The sequence below is a fragment of the Megalopta genalis genome, chromosome 16 (assembly GCF_051020955.1).
Source record: "Megalopta genalis isolate 19385.01 chromosome 16, iyMegGena1_principal, whole genome shotgun sequence".
NCBI classification, from domain to species: Eukaryota; Metazoa; Arthropoda; class Insecta; order Hymenoptera; family Halictidae; genus Megalopta; species Megalopta genalis.
This window is the reverse complement of record NC_135028.1, coordinates 1,631,408-1,656,792: the sequence shown is the minus strand read 5'-3', so window position 1 is coordinate 1,656,792 and position 25,385 is coordinate 1,631,408. Positions and strand designations below refer to the sequence as shown.

The window sequence follows — 25,385 nt, the reverse complement described above, 5'->3', positions numbered from 1 at the left end:
AAAGTAGAGCAAAATTGAGTGAAATAGAGCAAAATTGGAGCAAAATTGAGCGAAATAGAGCAAGATGCAGCAGAATAAACCAAAGTAGAGCAAATAGAGCAAAATTGGAGCGAAATAAAACAAAATTGAACAAAGCAGAGCAAAATTAGAGCACAATAGAGCAAGATACGACAAAATAAAGCAAAATAGAGCTAAGTAGAGCAAAATTGGGCAAAATATAGAGCAAGATACAACAAAATAGAGAAAAATAAAACAAAATAAAACAAAATAGAGAAAAATAAAACAAAATAAAACAAAATAGAGTAAAATAAAGCAAAGCAGGGCAAAATAGAGCAAACAAAATAAAGCAAACTAAAGCATAATAAAGTAAAATAAAGCAAAATAAAGCAAAAGAAAGAATTCGTTGAGAACACAGGTAATCGTCGATGCAAGGCTTACGTACCGGACACGTGTCGACCGGAAGCACTCCGCGGTGCGGAAGGTCGAGCCGATGAATTATCAAAATTCCAAAGAGCGGCGGTCCGTTAAATCCTTCGCGTGGGCCACGTGTCGCCGCGGAACTGCACAAAAGACCCGAAAGAGCCCTCGTTACCGAGGGCGGTGGAAAACGTTTCTTTTTGCTGCACGTGCTGCACGCTCTCTCTCTCTCTCTCTCTCTCTCTCTCTCTCACCGATTCGTTCGTTCACGTTGCGCGCGCGCGCGCGCGCACGCCGCTTCAAAGCAAGGGAGACACGACCGCACTACGGGCACACGACGATCAACAACGACTTCGCTCGACCACGGACAACGAGACACTGAACCGCCAGTCCTTGCCCTCGAAAACGTTCAGGTGCCTCTCTGCACCGCCACCGTCTGCAACGTAAACAAAGAGGCTTGTTTGCGATCGACATTCTTGCTCGCCTCGGGACACGGTTCCTTCATTGTGCCTCCACCACGGGATAATTGCTCGACCAGCGAATGCTCTTTATGCAACGGAGATCCGCGTCTAGTATGATCGCGGTGGCTCCCGGGTGATTCCCTTCTTCGAGTTTCCTGTTGTTCGGCTCGTAAGATGCAATACGTTTGTTATTTTATATTTTGTTTTATTTTGTTTTGCTTCGTTTTGCTCTATTTTGCTTCATCTTGCTTTATGTTGATTCCTTTTGCTCTATTTTGACCCATTTTGCATCAGTTTGCTTCACTTGGCTTCAATTTGCTCTATTCTGCTCTATTTTGCCCCATCTTTGCTCTAATTTTGCTCTACTTTGCTCTATTTTGCTTTATTTTCTTTTTTTTGCTGAATTCTCCTCTATTTCGCTCAATTTTGCTCTAGTTTGGCTCCAATTTTGCTCTATTTCGCTCTATAATGCTCTATTTTGCTTTATTCTGTTGTATATTTCTCTATTTTGCTCTAATTTTGTTCTATTTGCTATATCTTGCTCACTTTTGATCCGATTTTGCTCTACTCTGCACTATTTTGCTTTATTTTTTGTATCTTGCTCTACTTTGCTCTAATTTTGCTCAATTTTGCTGCAATCTTGCTCCAATTTTTGCTCTACCTTGCTCTATTTTGCTTTATTTTGTTATACCTTGCTCTATCTTTCTCTGATTTTGCTCTACATTGCTCTATTTTGCTCTATTTTTGTTATATCTTGCTCTAGTTTTCTCTATTTTTGCTCTATTATGCTCTATTTTGCTCTAATTTCTCTCTATTTTGCTCTATTTTGCTCTATTTTCCTTTCTTTTCCTTTATTTTCCTTTATTTTATTCTATTTTATGTTATCTTACTTTATTTTACTTTACTTCACTTTACTTTATATTATTCTACTTATTTCATTTTATATTTACTTTTACATTATATTTTATTATTTCGTATACCTTTATTATCTATTAAGATCGGAAATTGCTAGTAAATTTAATTGTCCTTTTTTAGAGATAAGCTGTATACAATTTCTCCGATGCACAATCAATTACCTCATTATTCCATCATTCCATCACCTCCCCTAAAGTAAATTCTCAATTCTCCCGCCAAACAATTCTTCCATCACTCAATTAATCATTGCTGCTTCTTCTAAAATCAATTCTTAACCCTTACAACATCCCATTATTTTTATATCCTCTATTTATACAATCCATCCAAACACCGTCCGTTCCAAAAGTAAATTCTCCACCCTCGCGAACTTGCAATTCTTCCATCGCGTCAAATTCAATTCTTCTTCTTTCAATTCTTCTTCTTCAATTCTTCCAGCGTTCGAATTCAATTACGTTCTCAAATCGATTCTCATCGTTTCCCAGCGGACAATCGTTCGATTCTATTAGAACAGCATCGCGTGATCGCGGTACAAGTTTCCTAGAACACGCGACCAAACAGAGACGTCGGTAAATAACCTTGATCCAGATGCACTGCGCGACAGTTCGGTGAACGGTTCGCCGAACGAACGAGCGAGCGACGCACACACACAAACGGTGGCAGCAGCCACGTTCACACATAGACACACAGACACACACACAGGTCACACGTAAAATAAACGCGAGAACGCTGAATCGTTCGGCGAAGGTGTGACGGGTTCCGCGCAGTAATTGGAACGACGCGTGGAATCGGTGCGCGCGCGCGCGCGTCGATCCGTACGAATTTAGCAAAGACGGGGCCGCGGAAGAGGACGACGACCAGAGAAAGACTCTCCGGCACCAACTGGCCGCGGCATTAACATCATCATCGCCATCAGCCTCCTCTTCATCGCCACCACCACCGGCACCGCATCGCCACCAGCACCGACAAGCCGCGAGCCGAGCCCCCGCGTGTGTGCCCTTAAAGCCCGCCGACTTTCACGGAGCCGGCGCTTCACGTTGCCGGCCTCTGCTCGACCGCGAAACAGAAGTCGATCGTTTGTTGTTCAGTGGACTCTGTTTTTTAAATCTCGCGTGGATCGTGGGTCCTGTCACGATCGCGCGGCCGCCGCGGACTGCGAGCGACACTATGGCTGACGCGTTGATCCGCGCGCGAAACGCTCGCAGCGTGCGATATCCGCCGAATGGGAAGATAAGGATATACGTGTTTGGTAAAAAGAGCATCGCGAGCCGGGAAATAAGTGTTTGTACGCGGAGGGGATTGTAATATAATAATAAATATAATGTAATAATAAATATAATATAGTAATTATATATAATAGATAATGTAATAATAAATATAATATAATAATATAATAATAAATATAACAAATGATATAATAATTATATATAATAAATAATATAATAATATATATAGTATAATAATTTAATAATAAATATAATGTAATAATATAATAATAAATATAATATAATAATTATATATAACAAATAATATAATAATAATAATGTAATAATAATAATAAGCCTGTTATTTCAATTTTATAGTCATATCTAACTGTATAATTTCGAGGGTACTTGCAAATAGTATATATAACAAATAAATAAATGAATAATCCATAATATTGTATTATATAACCGAAATCTTAGTTCCCTTGTTTCAAATGTTTGGAACTCGGGCGACGCGCGTAAACTTTTTCCATAGACTGTACTTCCTGTAAGCTCCATCTAGCTGCGCCGTTGCTTACCGTTACGATAAGCCATTTTGTTTGCCGATATTATAACAATGTTAATAATAATGTAATATGTTATAATAGTAATAATAATATTATTAGTACTACTAATATTAGTAATGATAATATTATTAATATTATTAGTACTATTAATATTAGTAATCACAATAGTATTTATATTATTAGTACTATTAATATTAGTAATGATAATAATATTAATTTTATTAATATTAATAATATAATGTCACTAAAATATTATTAATATAAGTATATAATAGTAAGTAATAGTAGTTAATATTACTATTGTTAATATTAGTAGTAATAATATTATTAATACTAATAATATTAGTAACGATAATATTATTAATATTACTAACAATAATATCACTAATATTATTAATATTACTAACAATAATATCACTAATATTATTAATATCAGTAACAATAATATTGCTAATATTATTAACATTAGCAATAACAATATAATACAATTAATATCATTAGTAACGATAATATTATTAATATTAGCGACAATAATATCAACAATATTATTAATATCAGTAACAATAATATTGCCAATATTATTAATATCAGCAATAACAATATTACTAATATGATCAATATAATTAGTAACAATAATCGCAAGAGTACGCGAACAAACAAATAAATCACCGCGCGCCGAATTATCGGCTAGTCCTTAGCTCCGCCGAAAAAAAAAGAAAAAAGGAAGATTAATTAACATCCGCATCGGCGGCAGAATTACGGACGATTGTTGTCCGAAATTTCGACAGGATAATTTCCCGTTGCCGAGGAGGTCGCAACAAGATTCAATGCGGATAACGCCGCGTGAACATTAAAAATACAGGGTGTGTGTGGGGGGGGGGGGAGAAAGAAGACGCGGAGGCGCGGGTTTCGCCGGCCGCTGAATCATGCAACTAAAATATACCGAGTGTACGTTTCGTACGTTGCCGTGAGTATGTCTTCATTAAAAGAGAAAAAGAACGGAGGGAAGGAAGGAAGGAAGGAAGGAAGAAACGGAACGAACGAGCGAGGCTACAGCTGTTTATTAATAAACGAGAGACCGCGGCGGAGGCGTTTGCGTTCAGGCACGATCATCCCGTGCGAACGGCTACAAAATTGTTCGGATCGGGTGCTGGCTAAATTTTATTCGTGAAATTTTATTCGGAAATACGAAACGCGAAATTACGAAATACGTAATATTTAACCCTAATTCGCGCTCAGATTGCGCACAAAAATTGACACAATTCGGGCAGAGGAGATACGATTATTTCTATAGCTTAGTTCATAGTTATTTATATTTATAGTTATTTATATATTTGTAGTTATTCATATTTATAGTTCTTTATATTTATAGTTATTTATACTTATAGTTCTTTATATTTATAGTTCTCAGTTTTTAGTTAATATTATAGTTTTTATAGTTTATAGTGTTTATAGCTTATAATTTTTATATTTTATAGTTTCTATAGCTTATAGTTTTTACAGCTTATAGTTTTTATAATTCATAGTTTCTATAGTTCACAGTTTTTATAGTTTATAGTTTATAGTTCATAGTTTTTATAGTTTGTAGTGTTTATAGTTTATAGTTCTTATAATTTATAGTTTTTATAGGTTATAGTTTCTATAATTCATAGTTTTTATAGTTTATAGTTTTTATAATTTATGGTTTCTATAGTTCAGAGTTTTTATAGTTTATAGAGTTTATAGTTTATAGTGTTTATAGCTTATAGTTTTTATAATTTATAGTTTCTATAGCTTATAGTTTTTATAGTTTATAGTTTCTATAGTTCACAGTTTTTATAGTTTATAGTTCATAGTTTTTATAGTTTATAGTGTTTATAGTTTATAGTTCTTATAATTTATAGTTTTTATAGCTTATAGTTTCTACAGTTCATAGTTTTTATAATTTATAGTTTTTATAGTTTATAGTTTATAGTTTTTATAGCTTATAGTTTTCACATTTTATAGTTTTTATAGCTTACAGTTTTTACAGTTTATAGCTTTTATAGTTCATAGTTTCTATAGTTCATAGTTTTCATAATTTATATTTTCTATAGTTCATAGTTTTTATAGTTTATACCTTTCATAGTTTATAGCTTTTATAATTTATACTTTGTTCTTCTTCTTCCATATTTTATTCTTGCGCAACAATAACAATTTCAGCAATAATTCGCACAAAACTGCAATCCGCGACGATTTATCAACGACAAAAACAACGATCAACCCGTTCACCGCTAAAAAAAGAATTTACTTCGAACGACCCCGTGAACCCCACGTCGGGGGTGCCATAATTTTTCGGACACCCTGTACTCCGCCGATTCTGCCTAGATCGCGGAAACGAGGGTTTAAAGACTGCACGATAAATGCGAAGGATTACAAGCACCGCATTTGCAAGCTGACTTCCGATTCCACAACGAAATATTACACGTACACATAGATTGTGGGAACAGCTCTGTATGAGCAGCATGGGCAGGCCGGCACAAGTTTGAACGTTATTACCAATTAGGTGCAACGATGTAAGTAATTATGTTCGCCGCTTCCGCTATCGTCCGTCTTTTGTTTCTATCGTTCCGCGGGCCCGTGTGCAATTAAGGGAATTGCGGGGTATCATTGAGACGCGCGAAATAATGATCTTCGCGGCGCGCATTATCTTAAACGAAAATTCTCCGGGGAAAAATATAATATTTCCTGATCGGTCGGCGGCGACGCCACTGATACTGATATTTTCGTGAACTCCGTCGTAAGAGCAATATTACTGCAACGGATAATTATTGCGTAGCCGCGAGGCGCTCGTGATCGTTGCGCAATCGCTCTGTTCAAATTACACCTCTGAGTTAGTCTCGGACTTGTACGATGACCGGCGAGTCAGCGTTTCGCTTGAAAAACAATATATTTGTGTGCGAAAGATAGGAGAACCATCGGAAATTCAGAGCAATTTCTGTGAAATTTATTTTGAGATGATAGAAAATATAAAAATATTCGGAATGTTTCTTTTTTTTTTATTGTTATATGAGGATATTATTTATTTATGTTATTATTTATAATATTATAGTATGTATGGAATAATATAATAATATTTATAATATTGTAATATATATATATAGAATAATATAATAATATGTATAATATTTCTATTATATTTATAATATTATAATATATATAGAATAATATAATAATATGCATATAATATTTATGATATATTATTTATAATATTGTAATATATAGAGAATAATATAATAATATATATATTATTTCTCTATTATATTTATAATATTATAATATATAGAGAATAATATAATAATATATATAATATATATAATATTTATAATATATAATTTACTATTATATAATTTTTTATTATTATAAGATATATACATCTTGTATTTATTATATTGCATTATTTCGCGTCACTGTTTCTCTCGTCGAATAATTACTTATTATTTATTTGTTTTACGGAAAACAATCATCGTTGTTGGCAATGTTAATCAATATTACAGACATCGCCGTAAAAACAGATAATTGCCGACGTCTTAGAATCAGGAAATCTTGCAAGCGGTATTCAGTGCACGCATCTCCTCGAGTCTCTTACGATGATGCGATTTATAACGTCACTAATTAGTAGTTGAAGTTGCTCGACTGTCTACATTGAAACGAGAAGACGAAAAGAAATAAATGAACGACGAACGTCATCCAACACGGTATAATAACTTAAAGTGATCTAACAGTTTATATAATCGCTAGACACGCGGATCTTTTATCCATTTATGGTACGCGCAAGTTTATGAGACGCGTTTATGAAAACGTGTAGGCCAGCGGGGCCGATTACTGTGGGGTGACCGATCGTTTTGACCTATAAAACACGAATTTGTACGGTTAATTATGCCTAATTGACGCTCGGATTAACCACAAAAATGGACGATTTGGGAAGAGGAGGTACGACTATTTTTATAGTTTATTTTATAGTTATTTATAATTGTAGTTTTCAGTTTTCAGTTTTTCATTTTTAGTTTTCAGTTTCTAATTTTTAATTTTTAGTTAATATTATAGTTTATATAGTTTATAGTTTTATAGCTTAGAGTTTTTATAGTTTATAGTTTTATAGCTTATAGTTTTTATAGTTTATAGTTTTATGCTTATAGATTTTATAGTTTATAGTTTTTATAGCTTACAGTTTTTATAGTTTATAGTTTTTATAGCTTATAGTTTTTATAGTTTATAGTTTTATGCTTATAGATTTTATAGTTTATAGTTTTTATAGCTTACAGTTTTTATAGTTTATAGTTTTTATAGCTTACAGTTTTTATAGTTTATAGTTTTATAGCTTAGAGTTTTTATAGTTTATAGTTTTATAGCTTACAGTTTTATAGTTCATAGTTTATAGTTTTTATACTGTTTAGTTTTTAGGCATAATTCGATAAAGAAATGCTTACTTCGAATGACCTAAACTACCCCCATTTCAATATTCTCAGACATTTTCAGGACACCCGGTACAGTATCAGCAGCAGTGCGAGAAAAATTTCAGAAAAATTTGAGAAACAATTCAGAAATCATTTCGACCGGCTCGATAACATTTTATCATGAAATTAGAACGAATTAGAAGGAGAGTGTAGTCCTGTTTGTTTAGGTCTTCGTTAAAATTTCCGGGACGATGTATCAAAGTCACCCCCTTCGATTCGGTTCAGAAATGATAAAAGCTAGGTATAATATCGTTACGGCTCGACATTCGGCGGCAATTAAATCAAAAAACGATCCGGCTGCGCTAATTGCCCCGGTGTCAGGCTTCATTACGATCCACCTTTGTTCACCCCGGTTCAATCCCCTCTATTTGAGTTAAGCATCATTGATTGGTCGTAATATGCAAGGATTCCGTGATGTTCGCTAATGCGATCAGAGTGCCTCTCCGAGTATTGACTCGCCTAACGTAAATAAATTGAAAGCACGAAATTTCATTTTAATGCGGACAATTGCGATGTAACAGGTTATTATTATTTGGACCATTTTATCCTGCGACAATTTTATGTTGCCTACAATCTCTACGTTTCGATGTATATATATCTTGGACATACAATTATTTATTCATTTGAATTATTCATTCATTTGAGACTGAACTTATTTGAATTATTCACACATTTGAGAACGAATCTATTTGAATCGTTCATTCATTTGAGAACGAATATATTCGAGTCATTCATTCATTTGAGAACGAATCTTTTCGAACCATTCAATCATTCGAGAACGAATTTATTCGAATCATTCATTCATTTGAGAACGAATCTATTTGAATTATTGATTCGTTTCAGACTGAATTTATTTGAATTATTCACACATTTGAGAACGAATCTATTTGAATCGTTCATTCATTTGAGAACGAATATATTCGAGTCATTCATTCATTTGAGAACGAATCTTTTCGAACCATTCAATCATTCGAGAACGAATTTATTCGAATCATTCATTCATTTGAGAACGAATCTATTTGAATTATTGATTCGTTTCAGACTGAATTTATTTGAATTATTCACACATTTGAGAACGAATCTATTTGAATCGTTCATTCATTTGAGAACGAATATATTCGAGTCATTCATTCATTTGAGAACGAATCTTTTCGAACCATTCAATCATTCGAGAACGAATTTATTCGAATCATTCATTCATTTGAGAACGAATCTATTTGAATTATTGATTCGTTTCAGACTGAATTTATTTGAATTATTCACACATTTGAGAACGAATCTATTCGAATAATTCATTCACTTGAGAACGAATCTATTCGAATCATTCAATCATTCGAGAACGAATCTATTCGAATTATTCACCCATTCGAAAAAAAATGAATATATTCGAATAATTCATTCATTCGAGAACGAATCTATTCGAATAATTCAATCATTCGAAAGCGAATCTATTCGAATCATTCAATCACTCGAAAACGAATATATTCGAATCATTCGAACGAATATATTCGAACAAGAAGGATAGGAATATTCCGTCCAATAACATCGACCGAAACTCAATCTCTCACCCGTCATCCGAGTCAAATCTCGCCGAACTCAGTTCGTAGGTGTGAATTAGCATACGGTGAGCAAGGTGTCGCCCCAAAATAGGTGACATCTACTCTCCGAACTGGTTCGCCCTGAGTCCGATGACGCAAGAAGGGAAGCCCGGAGAGCCGCTCCTGGGAATGGAAGTCGGAAGTCGGCCGAAAGAAAACGTAGAAGCGGCAATTGGCCGATCCAATTTAATTCGTTAATTAAGTCGGCGTCGACCGTGGGTAGCCCGGGGGTTACGGATTAATTTTAATCTCGACCTGGCCCCCTCGATCCTGTGTCTCCCGAGCAAAAAAATTTCCACGAAGCCGAGTTTTCTACGGGGCGGCCAGGAAACGAGACCTAGAGAGAGAGAGAGAGAGAGAGAGAGAGAGAGAGACGACAGCTTCGATTCGCATCGCCGCGCTGTTTTCTTCTTCTCTCTTCTATAATTTTTTACGTCTCGCGCACAGTAACCCACCCGCATAATCGTATCCGTTTCCTGAGTTTCGTGAGCGCGTTCTCCGGCCATTTTACTCTAAACAAACCGTGAAATCGTAACGCTACTCAAAATAATCGTCGGTTCGGGAAGCCTTACCCACGAGCGCCTCGCCTCCGCTTTTCCCGTGGATTTTTCATCGCGGCCGATTCTCCCGCACCGGCTGCTTTTTTTTAATAAACTCCCACGGACCTCTACTACTAACTGCGAGATCCCTTCGTTCTATTCTAATTCCTGGGGATTTCCGGCGCATAAATTATTCGATTTCGCTGTCGGTTCAGCAGAGAACGTAAAATGTTCTCGATTGTTCGTTCGATTTCGAGCGGCACGTAACGTTATGTCAATAATTTCGTTACACATTAATTATTATATGTATTTGTTATGTGTTATACATTTATATATTATATAATAAATATTCTTATATATTGTATATGTTCTATATTATATATATTATATATTGTATAATAAATATATCTATATGTATATTTTAGATATATTATATATTGTAAAATAAATATATCTATATATTAGATATATTATATATTGTATAATAAATATATCTATATATTTTAGATATATTATACATTGTATAATAAATATATCTATATATTAGATATATTATATATTGTATAATAAATATATCTGTATATTTTAGATGTATTATATATTGTATAATAAATATATCTATATATTAGATATATTATATATTATTTATAATAACTTCTCAGAAGCTTTGTAAAATATATATAAATATATTTACATATTATATACATATTATATATTTATTCTATATCATTTATAATAACTCCTACACAAAAAAACTTTGTAAACCTGATACCGTGCTTTCGACAAACGCTAAAAATTCAGTTGTGTCCCACAGCCTCGCCGCACTGTGTAATTACGATGGAAAACAATAATCGCCCCCGTATCGTACGTCTTTTTCCTATTATGTTTCCTATTATGTATGTATAATACTTCGTCGCAGAGCTCCGAAAGCTCCGAAGTGAGCCGAACGAAGTCTCATCCCTTCATAGTCATCCCTTTCGGATGAATCCTCGAGGGGACGCCGTTGGTACTAAACCAATTTACGTAACGCGTCCCAACGAAAGTACTTTTTTTGTCTCTCCTCGCGACACCGCGGCGAGCGAGCGAAACAGTTCGGTACCGGTGTCTGTGGATCGAGTTTCGTAACGAGATCCCGATTTGTTGCCCGTTGCGAACCTCGTCGAACCTCGGGAGAACGGAAAAAAGGGTCTCGGCACCACCGGAGATATACCGTTCGCGGCTCTTCCGGCACGATATGACTCACGAACTCGTTTTACACGCGTATCGCGCCGGCCCCGAACGTTAATCTAACCGATTACCCGTTCGTGACGATAGTCGGCGCGAGTAAAACGGTGGTGGAAGGAAAAAAAAGTCGCGTTACCGGTTCCCGAAGCGCGATCGTCGCCGGCTTCCACTTCCGATTCCACGCGGCGCGAGGCTTCCTTCCGCAATCGAAGAAGACACCTATTTGCGTCAGCAACTCGTTCGCGCATTTCATTAGTCTAATTGCTGGTTTAGTTGGACGGTTCATATGGGATCGTTTGCGACTACGTTACCTGCGGCAGAGGCCTCCTTCTGATTTTAATTTAATAATATAATATAATATAATATAATATAATATTGATACGATATAATATTGATATAATATAATACTGATATAATATAATACTGATATAATATAATACTGATATAATATAATACTGATATAATATAATATTGATATAATATAATATTGATATAATATAATATTGATATAATATAATACCGATATAATATAATACTGATATAATATAATACCGATATAATATAATACTGATATAATATAATACTGATATAATATAATATTGATATAATATAATATAACATAATATAATATAATATAATATAATATAATATAATATAATATAATATAATATAATATAATATAATATAATATAATATAATATAATATAATATAATATAATATAATATAATATAATATAATATAATATAATATAAATATAATATAAATATAATTTAACCCTGAACAACCCTCTCGTCACTGCATCAGTCGTTTATTTATTTATTTATACCATAGATGTTTTATTAGGGCTGAAATCGCAGTTACTTGCAATATATCTCAACGAAATGTTACGTCATTCGGACCAACTTTTAAGAATTTACTATAAAATTCAGTCCGCCGCATGATTTCGTCGATCCCCGTATCTTTTGTAATCGTTCCGCGAACGAAAGACGGCGATTGAAATACGATCGTCACGAACCGCCGATGACAATAACGCTTTCAACCGGCTCCCAACCCGAGGGCCGACCGATTATGAAATAACAATAAACCATCTGAACGAATTCCGCGGAACTTCTTTCTCTTTTTTTCTTTTTATTGCTAAACGAAACGCTCGAGAGTACGGATTTCACTTTCCACGTTCTCTTTCATCGGCACGACAGAAACGGGGGCTTCGCGTTTCGGCCCGTTTCGATCTGCCGTTCGACGAGCACCGGCGCAATGTTGCAACCGCGTCGTCGGCGTCGTCGACGTCGACGTCGACGGAGCAAAGAGGCCCGTAAACCGCGGCCGGCTCGTAAAAACACGAAGTAAACGAACAGCTCGAACTTTAACAGGTTCCCCGGACGAGGGGGGAGAGGGGGGAGGGTGGGGAACGTACCCGGGCCCGCCTAGTAAATTAATCGCCGTGCCCCGGTCGCGCGATTAAAGGCCGCCCCTCCCTTTGTCATGCTAATTACCGCTCAATTAAAACTCGGAGTCTCGTGAGCCGCGGGGCCGAATTAGCTAGGCAGTAGACGGCGCCGATTCGCGAAAACTTACTCTTTCCGCGGCGAATTTCAAGCAAATTGCGGCTTTGGCTTCTTTCGCGCGACTAAACTAAGTTTAGTTTATTTTTTATACCGCGATCTTAGGCTCGGCGAGAGAAAGAAAGAAAGAAACAATGCGATTGCCGTCGCCAATCACGGCCTTTGACATGCGATTTTTCCGGACGTGCGTTAATGAATAAAATAAATAAATAAATATATATAAATGTATGAATAAATATATATATAAAATGAAGTAATATATTGTATGATATATAATATATGATAAACATAAATGTATGAAGATATAAAATATATTAATATATGTAAAAATATAAATACGTAAATATATAATATATAATAAATGAAATATGTATAAATATATAAATATATATAAAAATATAAATACATAAATATATAATATATATTAAATAAAATATGTAAGCATGTATAAATAAATATATATAAATATATAATTATGTATAAATAAATATACATACATAAATATATAAAAATAAATATATATAAAACAAACAAATAAATAAATAAATAAAATAACTCACAAACGTGACTGCAAAAAATGTTACAGTCTCTTCGCAAAAAAAGTGCCGAAATGTCAAACAGCCAATAAATAATTGCAAATAACGCAATTTATCTAAAAACGAGAATTGTAAAGAAAAGTCTGCGCACTCGGCGGCCCAGAAATCGCGATCGACTTGACAGAACGATCGCGTCCAATAACGCGATCGCATATAAACCCGGCATAATAATGGATCGCATAACGTCTTAATTTGATCTGGAATAAGATCAACGATCCTCCAAATCTTCCGCCCGTTCGCGTGCATCGCATCCGCGCCGTCTACAATTATAATAATTCTTCGCGCGCGCGCGCGCAAAAAAAGAAAAAACAGAGGCTTATCGACAGAAGACAAAGTTCGTTGCGCAACTCCTCGTGCCGCTCGAAACGCAGGCTCGCTTATTACCGCTAATTAAAGGCATTTAATTAGGGCGGCTGCCTGAGGGTCACGTAATTCTCACAGCTCGCGGTCGCGGTCCTTCTTCCATTTCCACGATTTCCTTCCATTTCCACGTCGACTCACTCGTCCCCCGTTCCTCTCTCTTACTCCCCCCTTCCCCACCCCTTTTCCTCTTTTTCCCTTTTTTCTTTAGGGGGCCGCCGATTTTCTTCCGCGTTCCCTCGCGAAACAGGATGAAGCTGGTTGTATCTCGGCGCGCACGCGAGCCGAGATTGCCGGCTCGTTAACGCGCGGCGAAAGAGGATCGGCCGCGATCGCTTCCCTTTGTTATTCAACCCTTCCGCAGGCATTCGAACGAGGCACCGCGGCCTGTTACTTCACCGGGAACCGTTTTCGTCTCTTCTAATTTGTCCCGGCCTCCGTCAACGAAAGCTAATAGGATCACGCGAACGCCGCGCCGCGTGTCTTTGCACGCGCGCGCGTCCGGAAATACACGCCGGAAATTTCTGATTGCGTGGAATTTCTGATTTTCAAACTCTCTGATTTTTTCTTTTGATGATGCTCGAACCCTTTGCTCGCGAATATCTTCATTTGTGCGCGGAGAATATTTTGGCTCTTTCGCGAGAAACGCGTTTTCTTGTCAAATTAATTGTTCGAGGAATTATAGTAAAGAAGCAAATAATAGAAGTAAATAATAGTAGTAAAGTAGTAAAATAATTCAGTTACATTTATTTATGTGTTTTGTATACTTTATTTTTGTGATTTATTCAATCGCGATCATTTCTCCCGGAATTGCCGACATTCGGGTTGCCGTGAATTTCTCTGTGCCGGTCCTAAGTCTATGCGATTTATTGCTGCGTCGATGCTATCGTGTCGCGTGGTGAAGTGAAATAAAGTGAAATGAAACGAGAACTCAAAAAACCCCCAAAAATATCAATGCGAAAAAATTTAAAATGAATGAAATCCCTGAAAATGAATTTCTAAAAGAGAGGAATCGGAAATTGCAATTTTAATTACGAGTCGGCGATCTATGATAATTTGACGCAATGATATTTTGTTATATTGTTATTTTATAATTATAATTATTTTACATTATATCATTAATCATTTTATAATCTATCACTTTTATTTCAATTTTTATCCATTGTAATTTAACTTATATATTATAATGAGTTTCTCAATGTGTCGTTCGCGAAGATTAAGAGATCGTAGCTGTGAAAATGCGTTCTCCTTTTTATTGTAATCGATCACCGTTCAATTAGCTTTTTACATAATCCCCTGGCCGACTAAAAATACCCGGCAATAAACAGAGAACTTTCGTCTCGGAGGCGACGCCGAAGAACCGATCCCGAAGAATTTGCTCGCGCAATACCGGGCTTCCTTCACCCACATCTGGATCCAGCGTTCCCGTTTTCATTAAATTACGGCCCGCGAAATTATAACGAGGACTTTCTCTGTTATCGGGTTTTTTTTTCGGCGCGAATCTATTGCTGCGGATGTAATTATTGCTGCGGATGTATTTATTGCTGCGGATGGAATCTATTGCTGCGGATGGAATCTATTGCTACGGATTAACTATTGATGCGGATTTAACTATTGATGCGGATTTAACTATTGATGCGGATGTAACTATTGCTGCGGATGTAATTATTGCTGCGGATGTAACTATTGCTGCGGATGGAATCTATTGCTGCGGATGTATTTATTGCTGCGGATGTAGCTATTGCTACGGATGTAATTATTGCTGCGGATATATTTATTGCTGCGGATGGAATCTATTGATGCGGATGTAACTATTGCTGTGGATGTGCCTAGTGCTGCGGATTTAACTATTGTTGCGGATGTAACTATTACTGCGGATGTATTTATTGCTTCGGATTAACTATTGCTGTGGATTACCTATTGCAGCGGAGGTAATTATCGCTGCAGATTAACTATTGCTGCGGATGTATTTATTGCTGTAGATTAACTGTTGCTGTGGATTAACTATTGCTGTGGATTACCTATTGCTGCGGATGTAATTATTGCTGCGGGTTAACTATTGCTGCGGATGTATCTGTTGCCGCGGATATACCTATCGCTGCGGATGTACCTTGGGGAATTTGCATCCGCAGCAATAGTTAATCCGCAGCAACAGTCAATCCGCAGCAACGGATAGATACCTGACAGTACGAAAACAATCCTCCGCGATGATTTCCGACGAGTTCCTCCCAGAATTCAGAGTCCGAACAATAAAAATCCATCGATCCGGATAAAAATACTGTCCCGTTGCTGGACGGTATAACGCTCGTCTCGCCGAGCAGGTCCACTCTCGGCCACGCTCGGCACAGCCGGAGCTTATTCAGAAAGCTGAATCAAAGGTATCCAGAGGCAACGAGAGAAAGCCTTCGAGCCTCTCCCCGAAAGAAAGCGAGGAATGCGGCCGGCCCTAGGTCGGCCCGAGGTCGGCGACGAGAGGGCGAGACGACCGGATGGAATTCGGATGACCGTGACGGAACCACCCCTGCGGGAGAAAGGAATGAACGCGGACGGGGAGGAGGGAAGAGGGGGATCCGTTGGTCGACGGAGGAGACGATCAGGTGGAAATTAATCGCGTCTGGACGAAATCGAGGCGAAAGACGGGCCGCCGGGGGGAGGGAAAAAAACGTAATTATCGAGCCGACGGCGAGTGGTCCTCGGACTAATGGCGACTGCGGGGGCGGTTTCTGGCCAGATGCTCCTGTTTTAAGGGTGCGCCCGAGATACAAGGGTTCGCCATTAACGCCGAGTCTTCTGACGCGGAAGGGTCCCGGGGACAAAGGGAGCAAACATCTCGAACTGCGCGGAGCAAGTTCGAGACCGTGGTAACCGCGACCCGAACAGACCCGCGGCCCGAAGACACCACCACCGCCACCATCCTCCCACCTAGATCGCGAGACACGCGCGGAGCACGTTGCTCGCCGCAGAAACTTCCTTATTATTCTCTTGGTTCGGGGAGAAACGATTTTCACGCGATTTAATGTATTATAGTGAACGATTTCTTCGAATCGTCTTTCGGGCGACGTTTGTTCGTTCTTTCTAATTGGCGCTTTGTTAATAAATAAGCGTACGAGAAATAACCCCATTCGCCCTAAAAAAATGCCTCCGAATATAGATATTCAAGTCGAAATGAAGTTCTGTTTTCACACGTTATTGCATTATATTATATAACTGATATGTTATTGTATGATGTACTAATATAGTATACTAGTATTATATATTACTATATATTATTATTTATTGTTATATATTATTATATATTATTATTAATTATATATATTGGTATACTAATATAATATACTAATATATAAGTAAGTGTATTATATTAATATATATGTATAATATTATATTATTATACTAATATATATTAGTATATATAATATTAAAATACTACATATTAGTATACTATATACTAGTATATTATATTAGTATACTATATATTAATATATCATATTAGTATACTATATATTAGTATATTATATTAGTATATATACTAGTATATTATATTAGTATACTATATATTAATATATCATATTAGTATACTATATATTAGTATATTATATTAGTATATATATTAATATATTATATTAGTATACTATATATTAATATATTAAATTAGTATACTATATATTAATATATTATTAGTATACTATATATTAGTACATTATAATCGATATATCATACAATATACAACATTTAATTACAATATCAACTAAAACGAACGTAAAATCGTAAAAAAAAGACAGCTCTACTTTCTCCCCTCTCCAATTATCGACCCGAAATAATAATCAGCAAATAATCTGTAAAACAAGGCGATTGGCATTTAGGCGATATTGGCAAGAGATATCAGGGTGTAACTGCGATAAAAAAAAACGTCGGAGCTCGATTGTGCAATCGTTGCGGAAGTAGGCGAGTGCTCTTTGCCGCGTTACATAAAATTAACGAACTTGTCAACAGGCCGAAAATCAGCAGTTTCCATCGTAATAGAACATCGGCAGCCTTTAATTCATTTCATTTTCGAATGCAGCAAATGTGCAACCGTTCGCGCAGTACGGAACCGTCAACAATGTGATTGAGCACAAAGGCTTTATAAGACGGTGGCCGGCCATCCGCGCAGAGATTTTTATATCGTTCGTACGAAATCTCGTCGAAACAGCTGCGAGCGAATATGTTGAACGCGAAACGTTTGTTGCTCGGATTTACGGTGACGCTGGTCGCGTTCGAACCTGTGCATAGTGTAAGTTGTGCGCGACGATCTTTCGAAAAATCGTTCGAAACTTTTGGTATCGTGTTTTTCTTTTTTTTTTGTTTTACTACGAATTCACCGTTCTGCAAACGATCTTCATCATTTCACTGGACGAATTCAGCTTTATAAAATCGGATTCATCCTTTTGCGAATCGATATAAGCTTTTTGTAAATCGAATTTCTGCTTTTTTCGAATCGAATTCGTTCTTTCGCGAGTCAAAATTGACTTCTTGCAAATCGAATTTCACCGTTTTGAAAAATCGAATTCACCTTTTTTTGGAATTATATTCATCGTGAATAAAGTTCATCTGTTTGTTGATCAAAGTCACCCTATAACAAGTTCAATTCACCCTCTTTGTTGGGTGAAATTTGTTGTTCCGAAATTTGTTATTTTATTGCACGAACGTGATATCTATAATTTTATAATTTATCTATAATTTTCTACAATATATAGAATATATATTATATATTATAATTATCTATTTTCTATAATATAGTTATATATTTTCTATAATATATAGAATATATATTATATAATATAGTTATCTATTTTCTATAATATATAGAATATATATTATATAATATAGTTATCTATTTTCTATAATATATAGAATATATATTGTATAATATAATTATCTATTTTCTATAATATATTTTTCATATTTTATATAACACTAGCGGTTTATATATACAGGGTGACCGAAAGTTACCGTATTTATATTTGCAAAACTGTGTGTTTTCTTTGAAAAATACCTAACACGATCCGCGAAAAGCTCGAGCAGCTTCGTGAAAAGCTGAATGTAACGTGAGAAACCGCGACGACATCGTAGCGGAAAAATCTCTATTACATTCGTCGATTGCAGGCCATCTCTGTGGAACAATTCGAGAAAATGGCGGCCGCGATGCGACGGAACTGCGTGCAGAAATCCGAAACGACCGAAGGTAAAAAAAGAATTGCACTTGAATCGCGCATTTCGAGTCGTCGTCGATGTCATCCGTTGCACTTGCAGCACCGCGGCATCGTTTTATACAATATATCCCATGCATTTCCTGCAATATTTTTCTTCTCGATTTGATTTATTTAACGTCGCATCTGCGTTTTTTAATATATATATATTATTACATTATTATATTATCATATTATATTACTAAAGCTCTGTGTTATAGTTTTTTTCTTTATTTTCTATTATTTTATTATTATTATACTATTTATTATTAAGCAATGAAACACCCTACGGGGTTATTAGCAATATATTTTGTCATATATTATTACATAATTACCATTGCATATACAATATTATATTGCACAATATATTGTACAAATTCTCCCATGGATTTAGTAAGGTGAAAGGCTGATTCGAATTTTTCTACGAATTTTTAAGAGTTGGTCATGGGACTGAAACAAGGAGAATTTCCGGACGACCAGAATCTTGCGTGCTACACATTCTGCATCTTGAAGTCGTTGAACAGTGTAAGCGACAATTAACTTTGTTACTGTCTTAACTAGCTGTTACTGTAGCTGTGTTATCATAACGTTTCTGTGTTAGTACAAGAACGGAGGCATTGACGGCAAAATGATAGTACGACAAATGGATGTAATGCCGATCGAGTCGCTGCCCCGATTCAAAGCGGCGATTAAAAGTTGCTTGGCGCAAGGTAAGGCTATTATTTAAAACATTCGTGGACACTGAATGATTCCTGAGGTGATTTCAGGTAACTTTTTCATCAACGAAAATGTTCTACGAGGCTTCGTTCACGAGTTATCAGCGAAAAACGTGGGCCAATCGGAGAGCGAGGGCGGAGCGCCAGCCGTACGCGATCTCTCATTGGATCAGCGTTTTTCGTTAATAACTCGTGAACGAAGCCTCGTAGAACATTTTCGCTGAGGAAAAAGTTACTCAAAATCGCCTGAGGAATCGTCTCCTTCCATTTGCGCGGCATCTGACGCGAAACTTTTCGATTCTCTGTGCGCAGAGTTCAACGAGCCTGACGACTGCAGTCTGACCTACCAATACACGAAATGCGTCTACGACGCGGACCCGGAAGCGTTCTTCTTCCCGTAATCGATTTAAGTACCACGATCGAGCAGACGCTGCGTGAATCAAGTTGTTTTTTTGGGGGGGAAATCGAGATTTTATTACGAAATCCTAGCAACGAACACTTAGCAAAAATCTAAAGAAATCGGTCTGATTTTCGGTAACAGAAGTCTGTGAATGGACGCGTGAGTTCTGTATAAGAACGTTTTCTATATCAATATTTTACAGATTAATCCGTTCGTGTACTAATATTTTGCTCATAATTATTCCTGTGTACGTTAATATGAATACAGAATGATGCTAGAATAAAAACGACGACTTAACTCTTTTATTTCTAATTTTTTTCCACGATTCGAGGGCCACGTGACACGATTCGAAGGCAATTTAGAGGCCACGTGACACTATTGAAAGGCAATTCGGAGGCAATTCGAAGGCAATTCGAAGACAATTCGAAGGCCACGTGACACTATTTGAAGGCAATTCGAAGACAATTCGACTACAATTCGAAGGCAATTCGAATACAATTCGACTACAATTCGACTACAATTCGAAGGCAATTCGAATACAATTCGACTACAATTCGACTACAATTCGAAGGCAATTCGAATATAATTCGACTACAATTCGAAGGCAATTCGAATACAATTCGACTATAATTCGAAGGCAATTCGAATACAATTCGAAGACAATTCGACTACAATTCGAAGGCAATTCCAAGACCACGTGACACTATTGGAAAGCAATTCGAAGGCCACGTGACACTATTGGAAAATAATTCGAAGGCCACATGACACTATTTGAAGGCAATTCGAATACAATTCGAATACAATTCGGAGGCCACGTAACACAATTCGAAGGCAATTCCAACGTTCTCCTCATCAAAAATGCAATCCACATCTTTGTTCACAAGTTATTAACGAAAAGCAGTGACCAATCAGAACGAGCCACATGCCACAACCCTCAAATGAAGATTTCAATGCCGCGAATAAAATTAGGCGAACACATTTAATCAAATGATGCACGTTCAAACTACAAATATCTCTTCTCGATATTTCTCATTGCACTATCCTCGTTCTAATTGCCGCTCCCATTGCGCAAAAAAACTGGACAATTTGGCACGAGCGGACGCGATTATTCGTGCCTCGCGGCTCGTATTTATAATTCTGAATAATCGACGATTAGCATCGAAACGCAGCGTCTCCAGAATAATCCGACCGTCGGACTCCTCTCGATTAGCTGTAATCGAGACTGCACGAGGCGTCCCGGCGGAAAACAGCCGCGGAGATGACGGCGGCGACGGTGGGAAGCGTTGCATAATCCCTGCGCACATCCTGGCGCAAGGTATTACGTGGATCGCGTCGCTCCTCCTTTTCCGGCACAGCTATTAACCTCCGGGATCATCCTCGGAAACGGAGATTGCGTTCGCGATTTAATCACACGGTCAACGGACTAATCACGGGCCAGACGCCGGATCATCCAAAGACACAAAAATTGGTCGTTCTCCTACTGCCCGCGTGGCCCGCCGCCGCCGCGCGCTGAATATAAAAGGGTGCCGGGGCTCTTGGCTCGCGCTCGAATAGTTTTCTTTTCTTCCTCGCTTTTTTATTCGCCGGGCGAACGACTCCGCATAGTGCTCGGCCTGGTACGCATTTCACTTCGTTGTCTCGTTTACTGGAGTTATTATAATAATTATAATATTAATAATAATAATAGTAATAATAATAATAATAATAATGATGATAATATATATAAATTTTTTGAGGTTATCTTTCTATTTTTCTTCCACTTTTTACGACAGTGTATTCCAATCTGGCTGATTGCAATTCAAAAGGGAAATCAAAATTGAGAATTTTGCTGTGACAACTTCTCGTTCTCCAAAATTATATACATATATATAATATAATAAAATTATATACATATGATATAATAAAAAATGATAACTCATATATATAATATAATAATAAATGATAACTCATATATATAATATAATAAAAAATGATAACTCATATATGTATAATATAATAAAAAATAATAACTCATATATATAATATAATGAAATATAGTAACTCATATATATAATATAAAATAACTCATGTACACAATATAATATATATAATAACTCATACATACAATACAATATATATATATATAACAACTTATATACAATATTATGTATATATAACATAACATAATAAATTGGCTTTGGAAATAGAATTGAAATCGGGCGGGGCCTGTAGCAGTTCAAAATGAGGAACCTGAGCATCGCCTTCGCGATGGGATTTCTGTTAATGCTTGCGATCATCTGGGAAGCCGACAGCGTGAGTTTGATATCGATCATTCGGTGTTCGCGAACCGCGCGACGATGTGACTTAATTTGCATTCGTAGAAAAAAGTGACAATAGACGAGGCCAAGAACACCGTGAAGAATCTCAGGAAGCCCTGCCAGAAGAAGACGAACGCAACCAAAGGTACGATCAGCGGAGAATCGAATCGGTTATTCGATTATGTGTAGCTCGTTCTATGTATAGTCCGACGAACTATAGTCCGCGACTTCATTCTTTCTTTTTTTTCTCGTCGATTTTTGTCGCGCAGAACTATTGGACGGACAACACAAAGGCGAGTTCCCGAAGGACGAGAGATTGATGTGCTACATGAAGTGCATACTAACCACGACGAAGACCGTGAGCGATATCTTCTATGTACAGGGTGTCCCAAAATCATGTTACTGTGGACTGGCGGATTCCTCGGATCATTTGAAGCAACTTTTTCCTCAGCGAAAATGCGATCCGACGCTTCGTTTACGAGTTATTAGGGAAAAACGTTGGCCAATGAGAGATCGCGCGCGGCTGGCGCCACGCCCTCGCGACCACCGCCGCTGCGCCGGCCGCGCTCGTTCTCCGATTGGTCCACGTTTTTCGTTGATAACTCGTGAACGGAGCCTCGGAGAAAACTTCTGTAAAGGAAAAAGTTGCTTCGAATCGCCTCGGGAATCCATTTGCCGGAAGTAACATAATTTTGGGATACCATGTATGTCAATGAATAAATTGCAAGATTCTATGCATGTCGTAATTGATGAAAAATTATGTCTTTTCAGTTGAGAAACGACGAGGTGCAGTACGAATGGTTCGTTAAGAATGCTCGGCTCATGCTGGAAGAGCAATATGTCCCGCGAGTCGAACACGTAGTCGAGGTTTGTCGAGAACGAGGTACGAAATATGAGAAATTTATAATAATATATAAGACACTTGTTAGATTTTAGCAATCTTTTCGGTGAAAGTTCATTTCCAATCGGGAAATCGTTAAGCATACCTTAACATCGATAATAATAAGTTCTATAGATTTCGTTAAAACATTAATAAAATAGTAACGCCAATGGTAATTATAACATTCTCAACGATTTTTATGCGAAATGAAGAACAATTTTAAATTGAACGAGTTAAATTAACTCTCGTAAGATCGAGACGACACTTCCAGATTGCGAGACATTTCCGGGACACCCTGTACATCGAAGTTGAGCCCAGCAATAAGATGCTCCGATTTTTGTTGCAGTGCCGTCTACGTTGAAGGGTTGCGAGCTCGCATGGGAACTAGGGAAATGTGTTTGGGACGTGGATTCCGAGGTAATTCGAATTAAAATAAGCTGAAGAATCCTGTCGACGGTTAAATTGATCAGATAGAGACGCGCTTCTAATTAGGCGAAATTGTCGAAGTATTGTTAGCGAACCGAGATTAATCGTTGTATTATTAATCAGAGTTGGGCAACGTTTTATTCGAGACAATTTATTTATAAGAGACAGATAACAACGAATACAATTTTATTCTACGTATAAAAGTTTATTTAGAATAATATTTATATATTATCTAGAATAATATTTATATATATTATCAAGAATAATACTTATAGAATAAAAATTTATCCGAATAATATTTATATTATCTAGAGAATAATATTTAGAACAAAAATTTGTCCGAATATATAATATTTAATTCGATTAAAAATTCATTTGAACCAGAAGTGATTTAAGACCAAGAATATATAAGAATTTATTTATATAAATTTATATAAAAATTATTGTTTATCAATTACGTTCTTCCATGTTAATTTTGTCCATTTAACTTTCTCTTGTTTGAACTGCTGTATCGGAAAGTTTGTTACTTTCGTGTCTGTGCTCGTTATCTCCAGCGTGAATTCAATATTCGTTGATTCTTCGATTAATTAATTTCTCGCGTTCTAATTGAATTTTTTCTCGACGATTGCAGCTGTACATTGCTCCCTGACGATCTCTGGCCAACGAATTTGCAGTACTACCTAGAAACCGTATGATCGAGGTTACGTCATCCGGTCATCGTCGAGACATCATCATCGTTACAGACACCACATCGAGAAGCAGCCCGAACGATTCACTTTTTTGTAATTGTAAATTCTCATTAATTGTAAATTATCAAACCGATGCGAGATCGTGATCGTAGATCCTTGGAAAATAGATCGATCTTCTCAAGAAAACAAACGATTCGAGAAGAGAAACGATTTTACATTTTTTTTTTGTTACAGACACTTGTAATGTCTCCCTAATTGACGCTCAGATTGTCCACGAAAGTGGACAATTTGGGGAGAGGAGACACGATTATTCGAGCCTCGCGCCTCGTTTTTATAGTTGTTGACAATCGGTGATTGTAAAAACGAGGCGCGAGTACTCGAATCAATCGTATCTCCTCCTTCCAATTTGTCCATTTCCGTGGACAATCCGAGAGTCCACACGATGCGTCAATTAGAGAGACATTACTTAGTATTTACAAAGTGGACAGACGTTGAGAAATATAAAAGAGAATTGATATGATTTTCAGCCGATTAAATCGAAGCGTAATTTTAGAATTGTATAAAATTAGAATTAGAATTGTATGAAAAAGAAAAGAATTCGCTTTTATTTGCGACAACGTCTTATCGATCGTAAACAAAAATGTGCATTATCGATTATGCATTATTCCATTTTAATAAGAATAGTGCCATCGTATCGTAGTATCGTGGTATAGCATCGTTTCATTGTTATTCGCAATAAAAATCCATTAAAATATTATTCAATATGCAATTGCCAGTGTAATTATTCCCAGCAACTATTTTGTTATGTAGTTCTTCTTGAATGTAAATTAATA

The 25,385-nt window shown here is 36.6% G+C and overlaps 1 protein-coding gene and 1 long non-coding RNA gene across 3 annotated transcripts in view; one reads left to right on the top strand and one right to left on the bottom strand.

Annotated features, from left to right (window-relative positions):
* The window catches only part of LOC143260674 (uncharacterized), a 41,080-nt gene extending 38,427 nt beyond the window's left edge, over nucleotides 1–2,653 (bottom strand). The window contains exon 1 of the long non-coding RNA XR_013034962.1: nucleotides 443–2,653. This is a non-coding gene — a long non-coding RNA (uncharacterized LOC143260674). The remainder of the gene's footprint in view (nucleotides 1–442) is intronic.
* Nucleotides 2,654–18,055: 15,402 nt separating this feature from the next.
* Nucleotides 18,056–25,321, top strand: LOC117221239 (uncharacterized). Of its 2 annotated transcripts, XM_033472040.2 has the most exons (7): nucleotides 21,456–21,876; nucleotides 22,447–22,552; nucleotides 22,621–22,702; nucleotides 22,827–22,915; nucleotides 23,329–23,440; nucleotides 23,784–23,854; nucleotides 24,495–25,321. In XM_033472040.2, exons 2-7 carry the CDS (start codon nucleotides 22,481–22,483, stop codon nucleotides 24,510–24,512), a joined length of 444 nt encoding a protein of 147 aa, XP_033327931.2. In that variant the 5' UTR covers nucleotides 21,456–21,876; nucleotides 22,447–22,480; the 3' UTR covers nucleotides 24,513–25,321. The 2 variants fall into 2 exon arrangements, 1 of the variants encoding a protein (XP_033327931.2); XR_013034961.1 differs by lacking the exons at nucleotides 22,621–22,702; nucleotides 22,827–22,915; nucleotides 23,329–23,440; nucleotides 23,784–23,854; nucleotides 24,495–25,321 and adding exons at nucleotides 18,056–18,189; nucleotides 19,062–19,140; nucleotides 19,581–19,669; nucleotides 19,746–19,854 and having other exon boundaries at nucleotides 20,173–21,876.
* Nucleotides 25,322–25,385: the final 64 nt, after the last annotated feature.